Source organism: Choristoneura fumiferana, chromosome 23 (genome assembly GCF_025370935.1).
Source record: "Choristoneura fumiferana chromosome 23, NRCan_CFum_1, whole genome shotgun sequence".
In the NCBI taxonomy this organism is placed as follows: Eukaryota; Metazoa; Arthropoda; class Insecta; order Lepidoptera; family Tortricidae; genus Choristoneura; species Choristoneura fumiferana.
Window position 1 is genome coordinate 4,869,793 of NC_133494.1, and position 24,464 is coordinate 4,894,256.

At 37.9% G+C, this 24,464-nt stretch overlaps 2 protein-coding genes across 2 annotated transcripts in view; both read left to right on the forward strand.

The window, feature by feature from the left end:
- The window catches only part of LOC141441195 (agrin-like), a 22,779-nt gene extending 13,554 nt beyond the window's left edge, over positions 1–9,225 (forward strand). The window contains 1 exon segment of the mRNA XM_074105870.1: positions 9,073–9,225. Within this exon segment, the coding sequence (XP_073961971.1) occupies positions 9,073–9,225 (153 nt within the window).
- LOC141441363 (beta-1,4-N-acetylgalactosaminyltransferase bre-4-like) overlaps positions 1–24,464 on the forward strand; it is a 317,885-nt gene that overhangs the window by 119,424 nt on the left and 173,997 nt on the right. The gene's annotated exons all lie outside the window — the stretch shown is intronic.

Below are 24,464 nucleotides of genomic sequence, written 5' to 3' on the forward strand. Positions count from 1 at the left end.
ACTACGTTCGAAACTAATTACAACAGTTATTGTTCTGTTCTTTGTCCTCATTGCCTTTTAATAATCTGCACAACTTCACATTCAACTACTAAAGCCTCCATTACGTATTAAAATCTGTAATTGGAAACCAATAATGGCCGGGCCGGTAGCCACTTCTATGAAACGAATTCAAACCCAGAGTGCATTAATTATTTATAGGTATATTGTGGTTTAACACGTTAAACAAAATACAATGAAAACCGCTGCCGGCGGTATTGGACCGGCCACAACATAATTTTCGAACTTTAATGATTGACATTTTAATAAAATCACTTGTCCAGCCAGACTGATTGATCTAGCTATTATATCAGCCGTAGGGCATCCACATAGGCCTTCCCCATAACCAGTTGCTTCGGTTAGAAGCAACCTGCATTTACCGTGAACCCGTGACTTTAACCAGGTCTCTGGTTGGTGGACGTCCTGGATCTATCAATGCATAAGTCTAGAAAGCTTAAATTTAGACGAATTATTTTCTTTTGTACCTCAAACACGTACTAAGAAATTAATTTCGTAATTTCTACATGATAGGCACCACGTGAATTTCTTTTCTTTTACGAGGGCAAAGCCCCGAGCTTAAGCTAGTATATCGTAAAAAATCAGTAGTAAAATGTTTAAGTGCAGCTTTCGTTTTAGTTAAACTGTCATAAAAACCAAACAATGTAGATTTGCTTTGAAATAATCTTAATCTCCTGTACATCCGTAGAATACTCGCATCAACCTGCTTCATTCCTGTATTTTGTCTTGCCCTTAGAATGAGAATGATTGGGCTATAGTTCCCACATTCCCACAACCATCTAATTTCTGCCCAAGTCTGTACACCTGCGCCTACCTACCGCGATGTTTCCTTTCACCGTGAAGCTCATGGCATATTTGAAATGTAATTATCGTACATAATAAAGAGACGAGGCCTGTGCCCAGCACTGGGACGTATATAGGCTAGGATGATGATGATGATGACATAATATTTTTTTTTTTACATGTTATAGTATAGATAAACTGCTTATCTCGCAGGCTTTTTAAAAAATAGGACTGTTTCATTAATCTTCTAATGGTATTTCCACCGGCGAGGCGAGTTGAGAATTGAAATTTGTATGCATTCTGGCGCGCGCCGCCGCGCAACCGGTGAAAAATCACCTTAAGTCGCTAACACTCTTGACAGAGAGCTCGTGGTCATCGGACGAACCTTCATGACGATTTTCATGGAAAAATAGTGTGGTGGTTTCCTCTTGCCTTCCACATCGCAGTACTGGAGTCCAAAGTCGGCAATAGAGAAAGCTGCTGCGCTGCCCACCTCACATCAGTGCCGTATGCTAACGTTTCTGACGCTTGTGATCGCAATCAAATGACAGATTTCCCGTACAAAAACTGTCATTTGATTGCGATCGCAAGCGTCAGAAGCGTTAGACAAAACGGCCTCAGTATTGTCTAACGCAGGGTTTCTCAAAGTGGGGTAACGCGAACCCCTAGGGTTCGCTATTTCGACTAGGGGGTTCGCGACAGGTTTACGTGATGGTGGCTGTCAAACTGGCAAGATGATTAAGATTGGTTTTGGAGTTTTTTTTATTTTTTATTCAACTCAAATTTGTTACTTATTTGTTGTTGTTTGTTTCAGTTTGTATTTCGTTGGCAAGACGAATCTTACCTATATTTATTACAGATTTATTGAAATAAATAATATACAATATTATCATGATGATTGAAATAAAAATTAGTTTCTCCAATAGCCAGTTTTATTACTTTCTTTGGGGGAGGTAGGGTTCGCTGTCGTCTAGAAACTTTAAAGGGGTACGTGGAGCCATAAGTTTGAGAAACCCTGGTCTAACGTTTCTGACGCTCGCGAACGTTACGCAATTAGCCCACAGGTCCCTTCACGACCCCCACGGGAAGAGATGGGTCTGTCCTATTCTAAAACAATTTCATTAATAGGGACGACGTATTCTAATAGTTCCTATCGATTGCAGTTTCAAGTGTCACACGCTTAAGGAACGCCCCATCAGAATCGCCCCCTCGTCGACAATTTATCGACGGTCGAATGCGCGAAAATTTTCAATTTACCGCAAACTCTTAGGCTAAGACCACACGGAAGGCGAGATGACTGTCAAAGCTGTGTCACGAGGCTTATACAGTCTGCGTGCTGCTTCGCATTCGCGTTTTTAGGGTTCCGTACTCAAATATAAATAAATATGTCTAATGTTCATGATTTGGCCGGTTAAGGCCGATTATGAAATTCCTAGGCATATCATGAAACGCCGCCATATCGGTTCTGGCACTTCACCGGCTAGGTTAGGTTATTATGGCGCCATTTCACGTTATGCCAAGGAATTTCGTGATGTGGCTGATTTTACGATCGGCCGCCGACATATAGATAATGGTACGGAGCCCTTCGTGCGCGAGTCCGACTCGCACTTTGCCGGTTTTTATTACTTATATGTAAGAAGGGGCAAAACGAGCATGCGGGTCACCTAATGGGAAGACACTTAGCTAGCTTAGCAAGTTGAAAACCCCTCGACATTTTCATTTCAAAGTTCAATAGGTATATCTCAATAACAAAAAATTGAACCGACTACAAAAAAACATGAAAATATTTTCTACCAGTCTGAAGTCGGTCGGTGCCTCAGCACGAGCTAGCAGGAGTGATTGAAGCCCAATATAAAGTGCGTAGGTGAGGTAGATGACTATAGGTCCACTCCTGCTGGCTCGTGCCGAGGCACCGACCGACTTCAGACTGGTAGAAAAGTAGTCGGTTCAATTTTATGTTATAATTTTTTTTTCACCCTTTTTAGTGTAAATAATCTAAGATACAATAGCTTCATGTCAATTGCTCGTCACCTTTTACAAAAGATTGCTTTTTTTCGATGCAGAGATTTTCGTTATTGAGGAGGATTGGTGCTTCACCACCAATTTCATTTCACCATATGCATTAGGAGCTTAAATTGCTTAGCAACTGTGTTAAAGTAATAGAAATTCAACCCATGAAATACTTGTTATTGAGTAGTAACTCCAATGGTCAACTGTGGTCTTCATCATTAGTTCCACTACACCAAATGATGATTTTCAAGAGAGCATTACTACTAAAATATATCAAAATTACCATAGGTGTCCCTACAACATTTGAAGAGTTTCCTCGATTTCCTTAGGGTCCAATCATCAGATCCTGATTTGGTGCTTATGGGACCTAATTGAAAGCATTCCTAAACGAACGCAAAAAAAAAATTCAAATCAGTTCATAAATGACGGAGCTCTGAGGTAACAAACATTAAAAAAATACAACCGAATAGATAACCTCCTTTTTTTGAAGTCGGTTATAAACGGCTTAACCACTTTTTATCAAACATAGCTAATAACCACCGCAAAGAAACTCGCTTTCACGTAAAAATCACAAAATCCGTTTGAGAGCTCCGATGCATTGACACAGACATTGGCATCAAACTTAAACAGCTCCTTTGCATCGGAGGTTAAAATATACGTGCTTAATATCTAACAACTTGACCGTCGCCGCATTACCTCTAAAGTACCCCTTATGTGTAGCCTCAGCCTTAGTGCTCTATTCTAAGTTCTATTATTGGAAGGCGCTCGTTCTGTCAAAGCTAACAAAACTTGTTATTCAAATTTAAACTCGCTCGCCTCGGAACCTCATTAGTTAGCATTATCTATGGGATAAAAAATACGGACCCTGCGGTAGCGAGATAATTTAAATTTATCGTACCTACCAGCCGAAAACGCTTTGTTTTAAAAAAAAAAGTATCTTTGCATGGAAATTGTGATGATGCTAAAGCTTCATGGGTATTAATGTTAATGAAGGTCAACTGATAAAAATATTTTACTAAAAGAAAGCTACACAACTTCAGATTGAGAGGCTGACTTACAACTTATACCTAGTGCCATCCATGAAGACGCGTGATTTTGTCAAAATTAGACATTAATGACATTGTAATAAGAACCACGGCACGCGTTATCGTGAACTACCTATACATAACTAGACATTTCAATCTCGCTCGGGAGAATGTAAAAATCCAGCAAATATTTTGACCACTTTTTGCTTACTAATCTTGAAGTTACATAGCATCAAAATGGATGTTATACTTGGGTTGGCGTTACTTCATATGTGAGGGATGATGACGGATTGTAGAGTTTATGAGGAATTCACTGGCACCAGAACCGAAGTTTGACCGCATATTTATTATGTTCTGCGGTGTAGGTACCGATAATTTTTTATCTGTGTATATCAAAAGGGATGTTGACTGACACCATTAAAAACTATTCGAAGACACGACTCCAGTAAAAAAACGCTTTATTTTAGCCCTGAAAACCAGATTAATTTTCGCTTAACTGCAAAATTAGATTTTTTGTTTCTTTAAAACAAATAAATAGTTAGTTGATTGAGTGTGCGAACAAGTGACGTCATAAGTTGCTAATTCCATTCAAACTATGGGAGAATGAGGGCTATTGTTTATGCCTCACTAGATGGCGCACTGTTGCGTGAGGTTTTTAAGTATGGCTTTCAAAGTCTGTTATTACGGGCGTGAAAACAAAGTTTAGCTTAAAATCATATTTAATACACCTTAAAACCGTACCATAAAAATATCGAGCATGCCACAGTGTTGCATAGTCCCCGTTTTGTTCGGAAAAAAGGGTGGACAAAGGTTTCCGAAAGACAAAACTGTCTCCAAACCAGACATTCATAGCCCCGTAACGCATAATTGCCATAATTAATTCCAGATAATGCAAGATATTCACAAAATTATTCTAATTATAAATAAACCCGCGTAGCTCACCCAAAACCTATGAGATTTGACATTTCGGAGACGTCACGCTACACTAGCGCCTCTAGCGGCGAATTCATTCGCGAAAGCCCTCATTGTGTTTTGACAGCTCATAAAAAGTACGTCAATTGATTTGGTGTCAACATCCTTATTAATTAACTTTTTTTTTGTCGAGTTAAACTCGATTTAAGACGTGAGTTATCCGGGACAATTATCATTTAATATGAGTGAGTCTCACGGTAGTTTCATGTTGAAAATAACAAAGATTGAATTCATTTAATCGCGGGTGCAACGTATTGACTTTTATACTAACACTAAACTAGGATCAAAGACTGTGATTCGAAAATTGATGTTGATCATCGTACTTACCGAGATCGCCCTTGCCGTCTTGGCATTGCCCTTTGTCGGCTTGGATTATCAATTCTAAGCCGGTGCTCGATTGAATGTCGAAACCTTCTAGTTCTACTTAGAGCGCTCAACCGGATCGCACTTTACAGCCCCTGTTCGAAGACTTGTCGGCAACTTTCCTCAGTATTATTTCATCATGAATATTTCATGAGCATTTTCCTTTTCGCGTAAAATAATTTGAAAAGTTAATTTTATCATTAATTTTGAGGGTCCCGTTTTGTTCGAATACTTGGGTTTAATTTCTCAAAATTTGATTTTCGCTCCGTGACCGGAATTTTCACGGGCCTTCGTTTAGCAGCTTTCATCATCTGTTTATGTTGTAGAGTGGAAACTGTAATCAAAACTGTTACCAGGTACAAGCCGGGTATTTTATTTTGTTGTTAGTTGTTTTTTCGTCGAATTGCGCCGATTCCATAAAATTACAAAATGCAGGTTGTTTTTTTTAAAGAGAACAAGATTTAAAATTCACTAACATATTCTAACTTTACTTTTGTTACAATGTACAATCTTGTATGCCAAAGGAATTTGACTCGCAAGATTTGAAGACGAAATATGTACTTGTACATATGTACATACCTACGTATATTTCTAGGAAATAAAAACTTAAGTAAGTAAGTGCCACCGGTAAACGAATAATTTTTAGTTTAAACCGGACGAGTTTGTCAGTCCAGCGAAATAGGGAATTTTATCAAACACAGCCAACATTTTAATATTTTTGATTTCAAATTGGTGATTTTATCTATTTTCAGTAATAACAGTTCTGACTCCGACTTCGACAACCGCTAAGCAGAGTCAATATCGTCACGTCACGCGTCAGAGGTGTCACGTTGCGTCAAGCGTCACATTCCATGAAGTTTAGCCATGTACGGCGGCATCCAATATTGTTATGGGGCGTGGAAGTTTTACGAAATCGGCTTGTTTGGGACAAGTGTCAAGTGAAAGCGAATCACGCCCTCATGTTTGATTTTCATCCTAAGTAAGATTTAGCTTGTATTATTTTTTACATATTATCCAATCCTTAAGTCCACAGAAAGCCATTTCTACTTTAGAAAGGTTGACTGAAGCGATTAAATTAGAAAGTACAAGTATTTTAGTAGCAATATTAAATATACGTTTTTTTCCTCGTTGAATCCAGTTATAGGCTGTGCAGGCGTCAGGACGAACGTTCGGACAAAATCATCGGACATTGTCAATGTTGTAGGTCAGTACAAAATCAGGATCAAATGCAATTTCTAAAAACTCGCGCGGCTTAATGAAACGAAGGGCATGACTTGGAGATATTTTAAAGAGCATTTAAGTTGATGAAGTCTCGTGATTATTAGTGAAATGAGTAAAAATCGCAAAATCTTAAAATAATGTATATGTACAGGTAAATACTCAAATAAGATAACCTAACCAACAAAAAGTTGGTAAACCCCCGTCTTTGTCACTTATAAGTTCAATACTTACCTCAAAAACGGCTGAACCGATTTAGATTAAAACATGTCTAAGAACCATCGCTAGAAAACCTGCTTTCAATTAAAAACCCTGCATTCAAATCGGTTCACCCGTTTACGAGCTACGGTGCCACAGACAGACAGACAGACACACATAGCGGTCAAACTTATAACACCCCTTTTTTGCGTCGGGGGGTTAAAAATGGTTAACAACATAACACAAAACAAGTAGTTACTTTTCATAAATTGAATTTATTCAGATAGAAAACGCAAAGGTATTTTTGATTTCATTTTACCGATGAAACTCAAATGGTCCTCAGTTTCTTTTGACGAATTTACGAATTGCTCCTCGCTTATGACTTTAGTGTTTCTTGTAGATTCAAGGTCCGTGTTTTAGATATACATACTCTCCGGAGAGAATCTGTCAGATACCCTCCGGAGACTCCTCAGTCGAAGAATGATGACGCATCGGTGACAGTGTTGTTGCCGCTTTGATTTATGGACCTCAATCTTGTCTTCAGTCCTGCATTGTGATAAAATACTCGTTGAGGTCATTGAGATATTTGAGGCGAAGTTTTAGGAATCATTTTGGTATCAATGCCGTTAATGGTACTAGTTGTAAATTTGGAATATTTTGTCTTAGTATGTGTGTATATTTTACCAAAGTTTTTTGCTAACGGAACTAGTTAGAGTTACTCTTTTTTCTCCAAGTAGCTACGTTAAAATACAGGGTTTAGTGTATTAGAACTAAATGACCTTTGGAAAAATAGTCTAAATAGTTCCATCAACTGAAAACTATGGTCTATTTTTATTACTGATACGTAAAATTCCAAATAATTCCTTGAATGAAACTGTAGAAGTACTTAGTATGAAGAGACCAAATTTTCAGAGAAAATTGATCTGTTACCGCTGGTTCCATCGTTTTCGTATCTAGAAAAAAATACTAAATCAGGATGCGACTAAAACTTGAATTTTAATGTTGAAAGTTTAGTTTTAAAGTTGATTTTAATGAAAAGTTGGAGTTGAAATGGGATCCAGACAGAGAAACTATTTTGGTGAACTAACAAACATCTCCTATTGTAGCTAACGCAAATTCTAAAAAGCCACAGTATTGTAGCCTTAGTTCAGTAAAATATATTACAGTAACTTTAAGCAAAAGCCTATGTAATAAGTATTTTAATAAATAAATAAGTATCATGTGACTATTGGCACCATTAACCTAGTCCCAAACTAAGTAAAGCTAAGTTAAGTTTCTGGAATTAATAAAGGAACTAGTGAGATTGAATGAAAGTTTGATTCATTTATTTTTGAAGTCTTGCGAAATAAAATTTTAAATTTTTGTAACTATTTAACTTGTAATTGCCAACTCGAAATTTGTTCGCGATGAATTCGTTAAATAAAATCGCAATGTGTATGGGGCTGACACGTGCATGTAATTTAAACAATAATAACTTCCGGTATGCAGTTGTAATAAATTAAAACTGATATATTTAGATAAAATTTCAACAGTGCAACGCGCCGATAGACTGTCAATAATGTTCACCCCTTTTAATCATTTTCAAGAGATGCTTTCAAATGTAGACTAGTAGTAGAATCACTCCCTGGAGCCCTGGAGCATTAACTCATGAGTTTTAGAGCACACATCCCTAAGGATTTAAACCAAAGTAGTCAGAGGAGCGGTTTTACGGCGTATAACTTTTCATATTTCCGGGTAGCGAGGAAGGAACTTGGCGTTAACTTTGAGTACTTAACTAATTCAGATTTAGGTCTACGTTGCTTAGATTTGGACAAATAATAACAAAAAAAAACACCGTAATCGATGTCGCCATTTCGCTTCTCCCGCTTTCAATCAACACGCGAATTTTCGTGTTTTCATAAGTTTTAGTGAATTACAGAGTTCACTAATGAAATGGACCCTTGTTAAACCACCATCTCTGCGATAAGATAACCCATTTCTTCGAGCTTGATAATTTCATACTTTAAATCATACATACTTACAAAAGTATTTAGATATCAATTTGCTAGTATAGATAGTGCCACTAGAGTTGAAGTGAATGATTACACGTACAGCTACAACATGTCGTGTAATGTCAACAGGATTTTGACATTTACTCATTCATTTCATTCATTCTCATTTTGTGCAATTAGTTACTTTTAGCTGTGTTTGTAGATAATCCATTCACTTCAACTCTCGTGGCACTCTTCTTCCTAGTCGTTACACTGTTGAAAGTAATTGACAGAGTGGTCGTGGACGTCATACTCGGGGTGGTGATACGGCGCACTGTCCGTCGCCATTCCTCTCTCACTGTTGCCTTCCTAGTGCATTCATGCAGCGAACTGCCAAGTGCTGCCTTTATTTGGTCGGTCCAGCGCATAGGCAATCTGCCTCGTGCTCTTGTGCCCTCAACTTTACCCTGTACCACCAGTCGCTCCACAGATGTATCATCTCGACGCTAGACGTGTCCGAAGAAAGAGAGAATACGGCCCTGTACGATGGAAGAAAGACGTTTCTTGATGTTGAGTTCCTGGATAATGGAGACGTGGCATTATCTATAGTAAAATTGCTGTTCACATTTTGATATTTTGACGACTATTTATTAAACACTGAACTAAAGTGAACCGGCCTTCATAGCGTAAACAAGAGCTTCGCGCAGAATTTGAACCGTAAATATTAGCCAAAATTAGCCTACAAATGTAAACGGTAACATTCGTTTATATTTCCAATAGAAATAAACAATGCATACTTTAATATCCCAGAGGATGACTCCCTTGTAATCTACACGACCAATTTACAACAAAATTGATCAACACAATTTACATCGAATGTCATTTGAAACCAGGATCGAGTGTCTGTGTTATCCATTGAAATCATCACACCCGTGTTAGCATATTATCATTTCAATAGCCATAAATCATCGAATGACATGCCACACAATGTCATAAAGATATCCAATGACCGATGGAATGTTAACATACTCGTAATAATTATTTGATAACTCGATCGTAATGTTTTACCGCCCACTTTTTAATCGATTTAGGTTATGAAGTTAAATTATTGTTTGAGTTCAATTATATTATGTTACTAGCCGTTCCTCGCGACTCCGCCCGTGTAGAATTCGGTTTTCACTATCCCGCGGGAAATGCAATTTTCCGAGATAAAACTATACTATCTGTACACCGAATTTCATCTAAATCGGTTTAGCGGTTTATACGTGAAGAAGTAACAAACAAACGAATATGCAGGGCTGTCAATTCATAACCTGCTTCACTAATCGGTAATAAATATCCATTTCAATATCAATTCCTGTTACTTAGATTAGAATGTGAGAAATATATCAGAGTAGTGAAACAAGTGATATTACTTTAATAGTAATAATGATTTTACTTTTCTTAAATCCCTTCCACGAGTGAAGTTCTTCAAATTTTGCCCAATATTCTAACAGGAAACTTAATACACATGAGATTCACATCTGTTCAATTCGCCATTGTAACACTCGATACCAGCCTGTCAAACGCACGTGTGTACTTCTGCTCTAATTCCCGAGGATTGCTCTCGAGTCGGCCCCGAAACGCGACTCCGATACTAAGAGACACTTCATGGCAGGCGATGTGTCCATTCGTTTGGTAACCCAGGCCTGGAGACTAAAGACAATATAGCCAGTTGCTTTACATTGCCCTTTGAGATAGATCAGCTATAAATCTGTAGCAGCCATGCTCCGCGATGTAATGCTGGTGGTACGTTATTTACGCACTAAGCTGTTGGAAGCGTACGCGTTTGAAGATATTGACTTCCTATATGTCATACGATACAAAATAGATATAGGTAACTTTTGGTTAATCGGTTTTAGTCATCATTACTGTTGGAAATTTGTGAAAAGCAACGATATAAAAAGGTGTTATGCTTTTATTTTCGGAATGCTGAATTTTTCAGCTTCAAAAATCTTTATATTTTTCACCCGGGTGAACTAATAGCCCGTTTCACGGTCTAATTGCACTTCACCACAATTTGCATTCAGCCTAACTGGGGATCATTTTCACTGTCATAGATACTTCCCTAACTCGGAAACTGGCCTCTTTGTCACCTCAACCCGTAATTAAGATAGGTTCAAATTGGCAACAATGTCGGTCGTTAAGGTCGACCATACCAAGCCAGTTAATGTGCCGTAAAATTGATCGGCTATAACCTAATGGTCTGTGTATTACAAAGGTAACTATTCCCTCCTAACGAGGGAGGGTAAGTCCAGGCGCAGTATAAATAAGTATGTCATCCACATACCTACAACGCAAATTTGCACTTACCGTAGTTCGCTCGGGGGGTCCAGGAAAAAAAAACAGATGGGAATTCATAACCATCCGTCTATAATATTACGTTTTTATTTTTAATTCATCTCTGAAATAAAACAAAATACCTACTATACAGCTCTATGAATTAATCACATGGCCATAATATATTTGTGCTTTGCATTCCTCAGCCAATAAACCGTTTTGGTGACAAAAACTGTAATTTTAGGTTAGGAAATGAGTTTAGTAGTTTATGACGAAGCATGTTGCGGATAAATTTAGTGTAATGTAAGTTATAGCTTAGTTTATAGTTTAGATGTTTAAGCCTTAAGTTGATTTTTTTGTGTTATGTAAAGAATATTTTCAATAAACATATATTCTGTGATCTTTAGTACCTATGATGTACCTAAGTATCGACACCACGTGCTTGTATAGTTTGCAGATGATTTACTGAGTTTACGCTGCGGGTCAGGGTATCCTCCCTGCGATTAATATTCATCGTCCATTTCAACAATTAAATCGCGCGCTTAAATAAAAAAAAATGCGTTTATACCACCGCCATCGTAAACAGTTGATCGTCATCTTAAGATTTAAATTTGAAGCCCTACTTCATTGTCTGACTATGTGTAAACGTCTTTGAAGATTAAACTCCTTTAACCTATAACTGATTCATCTTATGGTAGACAAGTATTTCGGTACCTATATACTTAATTAAATAATTCACAGTATGCTCCGAATTTAATTATGAAAATTCATGGAATTTCAAAACCGCTAAGTTGAGCTGGGAACTATATTAGCAGTCTAGTCTAGACTAAATTCGTTAGGTTAGCTATAGCATAAGCTTGAATGCGTACGGGTACGGTTGTTGATTGAAAAGTAATCTAATTCTATCAGGGAATTAACGCATGGCAACATTTACATATCGAAAATACAAACTGAGACATGGATGCACAGAAAAACCAGAAAAAGAGACCAGCACTGGGAATCGAATCCAGGTCCTCAGTAATCCGTGCTGCGTGCTATAACCCCTACACCACTGCTGGACAGGAATCTAGACACATATCTCAGGTTGCTTATTTCTACTTTGCTACTTAAGCAAAGAAAGATGTATGCATAGGAAAAATTCGTGTCTTTGTAAAATGGAAGGCTTCTATAAAACGATATGGTGTGCTTGCAGTACAATTGCGGTTTCTCATTTCTTCTCTCTCTGTTCACAATAAACCCCTACCTCCCTCCCTTAATGATGCAACTACTCTTTAAAATACTTTAATCAATATTACTGCTATTACTTAGCATAATACTGCAGCGCGCAAGATTGATTGTTTATAACCGCTGCAACTCTAGGAACTTTATCTCAATTAAATTTCGCTTCTGGTGTACTCCAGTATCCGATACCCATCAATTATCTTTGTTAGATGGTAGCTTTTAAGATGAGGATCAAAATTACTGGGAACACTTTAGTGAGAATATGAATTATATTTGCGGGTAGGTTGCTGTTCCGATAGATAAACCTATAGGGTACTTTCGGTTGAAACTAGCTAGAAACTGAAATGAGCTTTATTATTACTAAATAAATCTTTAGTAATAAGAATAAAATAACAGATTTAAATATTACTTCAACAACTTTTCAAGAGGGCACCCGTTCACGATAACGTTCGAATTTCAAAAACTCTTTCCAGCCAAGAGGATAAAAAGCTACTTTCCACGCAGATTTCGAAGAATAAAGAAAGCTTTTTCAAGCTAGTGAGGTGAAAAAAAAGTTAGGGCTCAGATTTGGAGGTTATCGTAACAATTTAAGTTGTAGCAACATTAATTTCACGAAAGGTCAGGGCTGCCAGCGCAACCTTCGGCCCTCGACCAAATGAGGCGGGAAAGTAATGATTACTTGATTGATTAAATAGCCATGACTTACTTCTATCGATCGGTGACATTTCTAGGAGCACTGCTACGTATAATAATTGATGAAAGAAGGTCTACTGCTGTTTTTTATCACTTACTTATAATTATGTTACTATTAGACCGGTTAAGACTTGCATGAAAAACTGTGCAAGTTGCTTTACACTACGGCACTCGATTGAACACTTCAAATTGGTGTACTCTACACCGGCGCAATGTAATGCAACTAAACTGGAGTTTGCTTATAATCGTCTCATCGGAGCAGCCACAGTAGTCAACACTGTTTAAGTGAAAAACGTTCAGATATGAACTTTATACACGGTGTCTTAAAGTTAATCCGAAGTGATTCAGAATAGATAATTATTGACACCAATGTTCATACATTGGTTGATGTTTAAAGCGACGTCAAAGAGATGACTTCATCTGTAATCAAATATTTCAATGAATTACAGCAGTTAAGTTAAACTAAGCCCTGGTGGCCTACTGGTTTGTCCTATCGCCTCTCAAGCAGAGGATCGTGGGTTCAAACCCCAGCTCGCACCTCTTGAGTTTTTCGAAATTCATGTGCGAAATTATATTTTGAAATTTACCATGAGCTTTACGGTGAAGGAAAACATCGTGAGGCAATCTGCACTATCCTGCGAAATAATTCAATAGTGCGTGTGAAGTTCCCAATCCGCACTAGGCCCGCGTGTGGACTATGGCCGAAGCCATCTCATTTTGAGAGAAGGCCTGTGCCCAGCAGTGGGACGTGTATAGGCTTGGATATAAGTTAACCTAACCCAATTATCTGCTGCAATATTCTGGATTCAATTAAAAAACGCAGCAACTGTTATATCTACAACAAAGCTGCTTAATATCACACAGGTAACTTTGATGACAAATGAATACATATTTATTGTCTCATTAAACTCGAAACTTTTTGAAATAAAACCCCCTCTCCGTTTCAAACAAAAACAAAAGAAACCGTTAAAAACTTACAAGGTTTTTCCAAGTTTTATAAGTTTAAAAACGCCGCCTTGTCGTTTGTCGTTTTCGCGCTGTAACATTGGCTGAAGTTACTCGTATATTTCCCTCACAAGCTCCCTTTGTCTCGCAATTATTTTTCCATGTCGCACCCTAATTGCTTGCTAAGATTTATTTCCTTTTGTATTTGAAACATAACCCCACAAAACTTGCTCCAAAAATATTTCAATTACTTCCCGACCACGGCTGCCTTTTCTTCTACTTCTCTGTTCATTGCGTGGTTGAGTCGCTCGTCGTCCAACGGATACTTGGCTTCACACGCAATGAATAGAAGAATCTCTAGCAAGGCCGCCGCTTGCGCGTATACCAGAGCCTGCAGGGCTACTACGTAACTTGAAACTCGAAGTTCGTGTCGTGCGGTCCCTCTGACACTTATACTATTTAATACGAGAGCGAGAGGGACCGCACGACACAAATTTCGAGTTTCGTAGTAGCCCCGCTGTAATGCCTAACGTTTCTCAAATGACAGATCTCGCATACAAAAACTGTCATTTGATTGCGATCGCGAGCGTCAGAAACGTTATAGGCGATACGGCCTCTGATCGTTACATGGCAGTGAGTTTTATTCTGACGTTGTTTAAACTATGCTGTTCTTGGTATTAATACATTATGTTAGCGTAAAGAAATGACACGGTATTTGAAGATTCATACCGAATAATATACCTATCAGTGTGCACGTATGCGTGAAGTAAAGTCCCGTGTTCTGAAGACACAGACTCGCCGAGTGACATAGGCAGTGACGAGAAAAGTACGCAAAGACAGTGTGGCTACGTTACTCGTCATGCCTACTGCTTCCTCTTTTGTATTCCTTACGTGAACAAGGGCGTAATTTGCTCAGTAGTTAGAGGCCATGGCCATACAAAGACCCACTGCCGGCAACTCATGATTTATATAAGAACATTATATTACGATACAAATTAACAGTTAAAGTTATTGAACAGTGACGAAATGAAACCGAATACTCGATCAATAACATGTTATCAAAACGCCTATCCTCCATTTGAATTAGTTTGTCTGAATAACCGACCAGATTCAATTTCAATTGAAAAGGCGAAACCGTTGAAAACGCGGCAGCCATAGAAACAAGGCGGAAACTGGCAATATTTTTGAAAATAAGTGTCGGAATAGAATAGTCTATCGTAAAAATGTTAGAAATGGCCTTAAATAAATTGGGGAACGCCCTTGCTTGCGTAAATAGCGCATCCGAGCTCGCGTTTTCGTCTTGTTTACATTTTGTTTCGCTTTATTCAATTTTTGTGTATAAAACGCGAATTACGTTTGACGGCTGTAGTTTTGCCTTTTTGAAAAGTAACTAGGTCGAATAAAGCAAAAAAAACTGGCAACGAGTCACACGAATGTACTTATACCCATTATAAAACTTTCCTTTTTCTTTTAGGAGTTCAATAGTGGAGAGGAAAAACAACTAAAGCGCCAAAATGCTTCCTTTTGGGAAATGAATTTTAAAGTAAAAAATAAATAAGTATCCCAAAAGAGTCAGTTTTTACAAAATCGCTATTCCTTATTTTTAACGTTTCAACCCAATTATAAATATCACCTTTTTTATTTCAAAAATGACGAAATACCATACAAAATTCCCCCCCGCTTTTCACCCGCTTAGAAGATGATTTACGAGACAAAAACTATCCTATGTCCAGACCTTCAGGTTCAGACCTTCCCAGGGACTCGAACTGTTTCCATACCAAATTTCATCTAAGTCAGTTTAGCGGTTTAAGCGTGAGGAGATAACAGACAGACAAGTTTCGCATTTATAGTAATTCGTGAGGAAGTAAGAATTGCGCGTCATGGCCACTGCTAGACGAGCGGAGCTATTGAAAATTATCCATGGTTATCTTTAACCATACAAAAGGAATCAGATTAGAAAGGAAAAAAAAGTTAAGAATAGACACCAACCAAGACCAAGACTAAGAGTCGTTACCAGAAGAAATACTATCTTCGCATGTTTCTCAGCTTCGAATATTGTGTGTAAACGATCAGCAAATGACCAGTCAGCGAGGCGGTTACTTTGTATGTGATACATATAGTACATCTATCTATTTTTATAGCGCTTTTCTCTATGCAATAGGTGGCAATAGGCATGGCACCTCTTGCGCGTTATGTCACATGCTAATATTTCTTTCTCTGTTACATATAATGTAAAGGTAGCTTGAAAATGGTTTTTCAACTCGATAACATGCATTATCAAGCTTTGATTTATAAAATAAATAAACAATAGTTAAACAGTGTAATGCAAGATTTGCAAGCCTCTGCTGGTTCTGACGACTGCGCAGACACACGCAGAATTGGACCAATCACATAAGTTAAAATGTACGTCAAATCAAATTACAAAGAAGAATGGGGCGAGCTGTCGATTTCAACAAGATGAGTAGATCTATTCAAATACGTTTATTTGTCAAACATAGGTGAAAACAGGTGGATATAAATGACAGGTAACTTTCAGTAACACTATGCGTAATATTATCTCTTTAAACGTATCGTCTCGCGCTGTATCTAGCTTCAGAATTGTGAATACACTGAGACGAATAAATTGAGAGAAACGGGATGAAATTACGAGGGCTTGGCGAAGTAAATATCATTGCTGGTAATTTATTACGCCGGCATAATAATCTGTTTATTTGGGGAGTTTAACCAAGGTTCCCCTAATGCTACTGAATAATCCTATTACTAAGCTAAACAGACCTGCTATGTAAGGGTACAGTCTCTTGAAATGGGTATAAATCTGTTACGTCAGTGAACTAAACCAATGAGTGAGATAAAAGCCACCCGCTTGACAAATATTGTGTTTATTTTGTTTAATGAAAACTATAATATAGTAACAAAGTGAAATAAAACCTTGTTAACATCAGTATATATGTCACACACCTACCATACACTCCTATTATTTGTACCCTTTTAGTAGGTATAATTATGATTTATAATAAAAAATTATCTGCAACGATATTCTATTTTGTTAGCCATAACTTGTGCCATAACTAAGTCGCAACGCTCCTGTCAAACCTCTATGATATATCCCGCCAAAAACTGCCCCGTTGCCAATGTTGCTAGCCGATAAAAAGACTATTTAATTTTGACATAACGATATTCCTACTTATCATAAAATAATTACTTACCTCATACTACCACGAACCAAATAATTTTGGCTATATAAAGAAAGTTGTACAATTAAGATTCTTTGCAAGACTATGTTTAATAGGCTCAACCTACCTGTAGTTTTTTTTACAAATCGCAGTCAAATATGAAATTTACGAATTTATTGGGTAACGCTCAAAATATACTCAGCGGCACAAAATTTGGCCTTCCCTTCATACAAAATTACCGATTCTGCATACATTTGAGGGCCAGATTTTTCGTCGCTCAGTATATTTCGCGGCCACCATTATGTTCCGTCTTTCCTAAAGCTTTCTAAAAACAGCCGTACAAAAAGAAGCCTAATCTTATCGCATCCAAGATGTCTGCCTGACAGTTCGCACTTGCCCTTGTCATGTCGCCTGACGACTGGCTCTGCTGACGCACAATTCAATTTATACACGTCTCGTAGGGTATGTGAATTTTGGGCGTTATTCGTAATTGAGTTGGACGAATTTCATACGAATGTGTGCATGTGAATAACTGGAATGCCAAAAAAGTAAGATTTTGAAATGATGTTAGAGATCGAAACGTTTGAAGTTTGCTTTTAGATTAATGATTATAACTGAGTTTTAAGGTGACATTTAGCGACAGGACGTGCATGGTCCGTCTGAATCGCTACCACCATCTTACTGGCTAATCTAATCGCTAAGCATCAATGCCTACGCTGTTGTGTTCCAGCGTAAACAGTAAGACAGCTAGTGAAATTACAGTCACATAAGGGTTATTTTATCTTAGCCCTTTAGGGTAGCAACGCATCTGCTATCCTCTAGTGGTGCTGTGCTCACCATCGGGTGCCCGACTTGTTCCGTTGCCACTATTTTACAAAAAAAAAATATTACAAAGAAAGGAAGAAAGAATATGTACTTATATTTAATTATATATCAAAATTCGGCACAACAAACAAAACAAAAAAGAAGATTATCGCTTAATTCATTTCAGCTTCCTAATTATTTGAATCTACTTAAGTTCGTATTCATGTTTATATGTATATTTATTGCATATCATATTACAAACCTAGATGGAGTTATATCGTAGCTTAAGTAGGTAGAGAGAGCCCAAAGGAGGTTACCCTGTACTTGGAACTTTTTCAGACTTTTATGTATACCTTTCCGCTTCCCCGTCACATCTCTACGTTTTTAATAGTAGTGTGGCAAACAAATGCATATTTAAAAAAAAAAACACCCATAAACGTAACACATTTGAACTGTAAGGCAATCTATTAACGTACGTTCCCCCTTTTTTCAGGTAAACCAACGTCAATCTGCGCAGACCAGCAGGTAATCAAGATCGATGGCGGCGGATGTAACCTCAAGATATATTTTGTACATGGACTGTGTTGCCAGCGTAGGAATTCCGAGATTTTTGTGAGAAAAATGAGCCACAAGAAAAAATTGCTTCTGATTTTTCTGAGAAAAATGAGCCGCAAGAAAAAACAGCTAAATTTGTTAGAGTGAGACGGCATTCTTGCTCGCGTGCTACGTATACGACGGTTTGCGCGACCACTTGGCCGCTTCGCAGCTGTACTTTGACTGATACATATAGCATTATCATAATTTTCGTAGATCTCTTTACGTTAATAGTTTTGCTTCTTATCTGTAGATGTGACTTGCCGCATAAGAGCGGTTTGCACTATTTCCGATACGAATCCGGGGAAATACGGTCCGGAGCTGTCGCCCAACTACTTGTGTGGTAGTTTACGCACTAGATCCGATTTTCGTCATCCGATTTCACCATACAAATAGTTCTACCACTACGCCGATCCGTATTTTCACGGATTCGGATCGTTCTGTGCGTAACCGCTCTTATCTTAGTATGTTTTAGTTGTCGCTGAACATTGGCTGTATTTCTATAATTTCAACGCAATTATATGAGTGTGGCTGTTTATGTGGTTCGACAAATACAGGAGTTGTCAAATACCTTGTTGCCTTAGCAACGGCAACATTCCTGAATCCGTGCGATAAGGGACTAGGGAGTCACGGTTATTTATCGCGTGGGTGATTGTGGATTACATCATTTGTGAGGCTGTCACGGAGAGATTCGCGATAATTACTAGTCTCGTCAATTGGCTTTTGTTTCTTTCTGTTATAACTTTTCACGGACAGCTTCAAGAGAAGAGTACAGCGCTCACTTAGACACTGTCCTTTTACACAACCTTATATCTAGTTTAGAATAATACAGTCGTGGCCATTAATATCCATACAGTCATAGCTTAGTTGTGTGTATTATACATCGATATCGATCGATATGGTCAAAGGGATAAATAATAATAATACACGGGACACTTGAAACCACTTGACCTAGTCCCAAAGTAAGCAAAGCTTGTGCTGTGGGTACTAGGCATCCGATAAACATACTTAAATAAATAGAATACTTACATTACATTACACCCATAGACTCGAAAATAAACGTTCGTATTTTTTATATAAATACGAGTATCTGCTCTGCTCCGATCGGGGATAGAACCTGTTATCTCTAAGGCTACCCGTCGTTCAAAGGTGTATTTTTTATTATTCGACTGGATGGCAAACGAGCAAGTGGGTCTCCTGATGGTAAGAGATCACCACCGCTCATAGACACCAGGGGGATTGCAGATGCGTTGCCAACCTAGAGGCCTAACATGGGATACCTCAAGTGCCAGTAATTTCGCCGGCTGTCTTACTCTCCACGCCGAAACACAACAGTGAAAGCACTGCTGCTTCACGGCAGGATTAGCGAGCATGATAGTGTAGCAATCCGGGCGGACCTTGCACAAGGTCCTACCACCTGTATAAAGGCTGGTTCACACGTATTAAGTTGTCAAGTAGTTAGCTAAATTTTAACTTAAATTTAAGCGACTTAAAGCGTGTGTTTAATTTAGTAATAATAATAACTTAAAATAAAGCGTGCAAGTGAATAAGTAAATTAGAATTTTGTCTATTTTTTGGTTAAGTGGGTGGGCGCGGATTAAGTTTAACTAACTTGGCACAATGCACTTGGACAGGCACGATTTACTTATAAATTAATTGAATTAATGACTTGGATACGCTGTTGATCGCCCATCTCTGGCTAACTAAATAACTTAGCTGATGCGAAAGTGTAAACGCTTACTTAAAATTAAGTCGCTTAAAATGAGTTAAAATTTAGTTAACTACTCGATAACTTAATACGTGTAAACCAGCTTCAAAGGTGTGTAGATATTTTTGACGTCTCGGACGCATGTATATTTATGCTCTTGACTGCACAGTGAAGAAGTTATTATTACATTTTCCTTATTTAACGTATATACTCGTATATAACATTCACATCTGTTTCGTGTCAAACCTGAAACGTGGACAATATTTGCAATTCTGAGCTGCAGTTTGAGACCATGCCATGCGTTGCGCTCGCTTAAGTTGTGTTGACTGAGTTATGACTCCACTCGCACTGTGCTAATAAACCTTGATGTATGCTAGAGGGGTCTATTTAATCAGAGGGGCTACTACGAATTTCGAAAAACGAAGTTCGTGTCGTGCCGTCCCGCTGACATTAATATCATTTAGTAAGAGAGTGAGAGGGACAGTACGATACGAACTTCGATTTTCGAATTTCGTAGTAGCCCCTCAGGTATTATTTAATTCCAGTTTATCCTACATCTATTATGTACTTTTATACAAATACTTAAAATAAAGTAAACTTTGTCCGTGTGATTGTTTATTTGTAAAAAGAACAACCACTCAGATTTAAAATTTCTCTAATAGAAAGCTACGTTATTCCGATTAACATCTGTAGACTACATTTTAGGCTCCTTTGGAAGAATAATGTAGGTATTTAAATGACGCTGAAATCCATAACTTACATCTTTTGAAAAAGGTTGCCTAAATGAAGCCTCCTTCCCCGATCTAAATGTATCGAATCTTTTAAACACCATAATATGATTCATGCCTATACTATTAGTAGTGAACTAACCTACTATAAGGTACCCACCCACTCCTTCTCTTAGCCTAGTTACATTATTATACCTACTCGTACAACTTTTCTTTAATTTTTAAAAACAAGGCCCCTCAATATTACTGACGCATTAACTTGATATATTATAGGTAATATTGGATGTTCCCAGCGACCTCTTTACATTACACGAGGCGATTCCGACACGGAATATGTCTTCCCCTGTATACATACGACGACATTAGTTGTGAACTGAATATATATTTTGCTTTATGACGCCGACTTCGGGAAAAATGATTCAAGTCCTGAATTTTGATGAAGCTACAATATGTGCTTTTGCTAAATTGTATTACATCTTTTGTACGTGCTTTATATTCTTTTGTGCTATTTCATGATTTAAAATTTCGTGCTCCATCAACAAAGAGAGTGACATATTTCACGACTATGCTTGAGAGACAATCTTAGCTTAGGCCAAACCGCTATGCTGCTACGACTTTTTAGTTTTAATTTATTTAAATACCAATTTGCTGACCTAACAATATACCAATCATGATTTGCGAATCTTGCAAATATTGTTGCGTTTAAGAATAATTTTGAAATATAAACAAATGAATAATATAAATAGCTTTTCAAACTCCAAACCAAACGCTGTGCCGATCGATATAAAACCCATCTTGTAAGCATTATTGCTATAGTGCGGCAAAAGTTTGCTGACAAAGAATTTCTCGAAAGTTCCATCTCTATTTTTATTTTTACAACTATATCAGGTTATAGGTAGCACTTTCTTCCATTTTTATAGTTCAGGTCATAGAAAAGTGGAAGAAAGTTTTAAATCTATAAATTCTGACGCATTTTAAAACTGGATGTACAGTCACCACACAGGGTTGTAAAGTAAAGCCACTTACCGGTATTTATAATTTTGCGAAGTAATACAAAGTAGTAAATGTTGTCATTCATACCTTCACCATATCAGCCATAGGACGTCCACTATTGAAGGTAGGCCTTCCCCATTGTATGCCAATATTATCATTAATAATCCCGAATATCACTATTCGGTCAGTACAGTACAGCAACCAGTGGCAGGGCCCACAATAGAAACTTCGGTTTTTTTTTTTCAAATTCCGATGAGTAAACGTTAGTACCTGAACAACTTTTCCTTTAATATTCACACCTCTAAATCCGGCCCTGATCAGTGACTAAACAATCCCGTATTGTTCTTGTATCTACAAAAAATAGTAATTAGGAAATAAAAAATTCTAAGAGTTAGGTATAAGACATTCATTCGTTGACACCATTTTAATGACTTTCCTGTCCCTGTAAAATTATCATCATTTATTGGTCACTAGCCTGTTGTCCGCGTAGAATTCGGTTTTCACTATTCCGATGGAACTGAAATTTTCCAGGATAAAAACTATCCTATGTCCTTCCTCGAGACTTAAACTATCTGTATACCGAATTTCATCTAAATACGAAGAAGTAACAAACAAATAAACAGACTTACAAACTTTCGCATTTATTATATTAGTGCGATTGACAAATCGAATCCATTCAAACTAGTCAAGGCAATCATCGCATACATCGTTTTTAAAAGCTAAACATCCATAATCTCAGAATCCCACTAAATACGAAAGTTTGTAAGTCTGTGTGTTACCTCTTCAACTTTAAGTCGCTGGCGATACACGAATTCTACGCAAACGGAGTCGCGGGCAACAGCTAGTCTTTAATATATCATTGACAAATTGAATCCTGACGACCTGGTTAAGATCGCGGGATCGCGGTGGATGCGGAAAGCGCAAGACCGGTCTGAGTGGAGAGCCTTGGGGGAGGCCTATGTCCAGCAGTGGACGTCTTTCGGCTGTGATGGAATTGAATCCAGTCAATCTAGTCTAGGTCATATTGACATAAATCGTTTTTAATAGCGGTAAACATAAGTGATCTCAGGTTCTTTTAATATGAATCTTACTCATAAAAATTATTCAATTTTGTTCAATGACTTCATTTAACGGCGAACAGGAACTTGCATAATGGTCCCGTATTACAATGTAATTTCTATGTAAAAGTGTGACTCCATTTATCATTGGCAACAAAGGCACGAAGCCCGCATAGCGAGAAAATACTTGATAAGGGAAATAACGAGTGTAAAACAAGAAAATAAGTATGAAAATTTATATTCCACGTAGAAATTACGGAAGACGCTTACCTTCGTGCAATGATTATGATTTACCACAGCTTAGGTTCACGTAGTGAAGTCATACTAAATAAACCTTCTTATTTTTAGGGTTTCGTCCCTCGAAAGGAAATAAATGGAAACTTTATGTATAAGGTGCGACCAAACCGCTGCTTAAAAAACGATGACGGCACGGAATCGCAGTGACGCTCCGTATGCGCACCGTTTTTATCGCATGCTCTCCACACCGCTGCTTGAAATACGGAATCGCAGTGACGCATCGTATGCGCACCGTTTTTTTTGCATGCTTTCCACACCGCTACTTAAAATACGCAAACGGTGCGGAATCGCAGTGACGTGCCGTAAACGTCACGACTTTTGTTCGGTAAAGACCTGAAGTTTACGGCACGTCGCTGCGATACCGTATTTTAAGCAGCGGTGTGGAGAGCATGCGATAAAAACGGTGCGCATACGGCACGTCACTGCGATTCCGTATTTTAAGCAGCGGTCAAAGTCAAAGTCAAAGTCAAAATATCTTTATTCAATTTAGGCTACAACAAGCACTTATGAATGTCAAAAAAAATCTACCACCGGTTCGGAAAAACCTCTGCTGAGAAGAATCCGGCAAGAAACTCAACGAGGTATATATATATTTTTAAAACAGATTTACAATATTATTAAATGACATGTATACATCACAAGTATTTAACAAAACTTTATTTTTAACACAGTAGGTTCGCTATTTGAAGGGATCGCTAATGCGGATCGGAATTATTTCCAAATATCCCTGTCCATGATATAATCATTAACTTTATAATACGCCTTTGATATTAATGTCTTCTTGACAATAGATCTGAATTTTGTATCCGTTTCATTTATAATATTTTTTGGAATTTTATTATAAAAACGTATGCAATTTCCCAGAAAAGACTTTTTGGTTTTAGCCAGTCTGTAAGATGGAACTTTAAGCTTCCCTGTGTTTCTAGTAGCCTTTGGCTTATCGACGTTAGTGGGAAAATCACATATGTTCTTCCTAACATACATGATTATTTCAAAAACATAAATGTGTATAAACATAAATGTAATAAATGTGTGTAAACATAAAGGTGTGGAGAGCATGCGATAAAAACGGTGCGCATACGGCACGTCACTGCGATTCCGTATTTTAAGCAGCGGTGTGGAGAGCATGCGATTAAAACGGTGCGCCATACGGCACGTCACTGCGATTCCGTATTTTAAGCAGCGGTGTGGAAAGCATGCGATAAAAACGGTGCGCAGACGGTGCGTCACTGCGATTCCGTATTTTAAGCAGCGGTGTGGAGAGCATGCGTTAAAAACGGTGCGCATACGGCACGTCACTGCGATTCCGTATTTTAAGCAGCGGTGTGGAAAGCATGC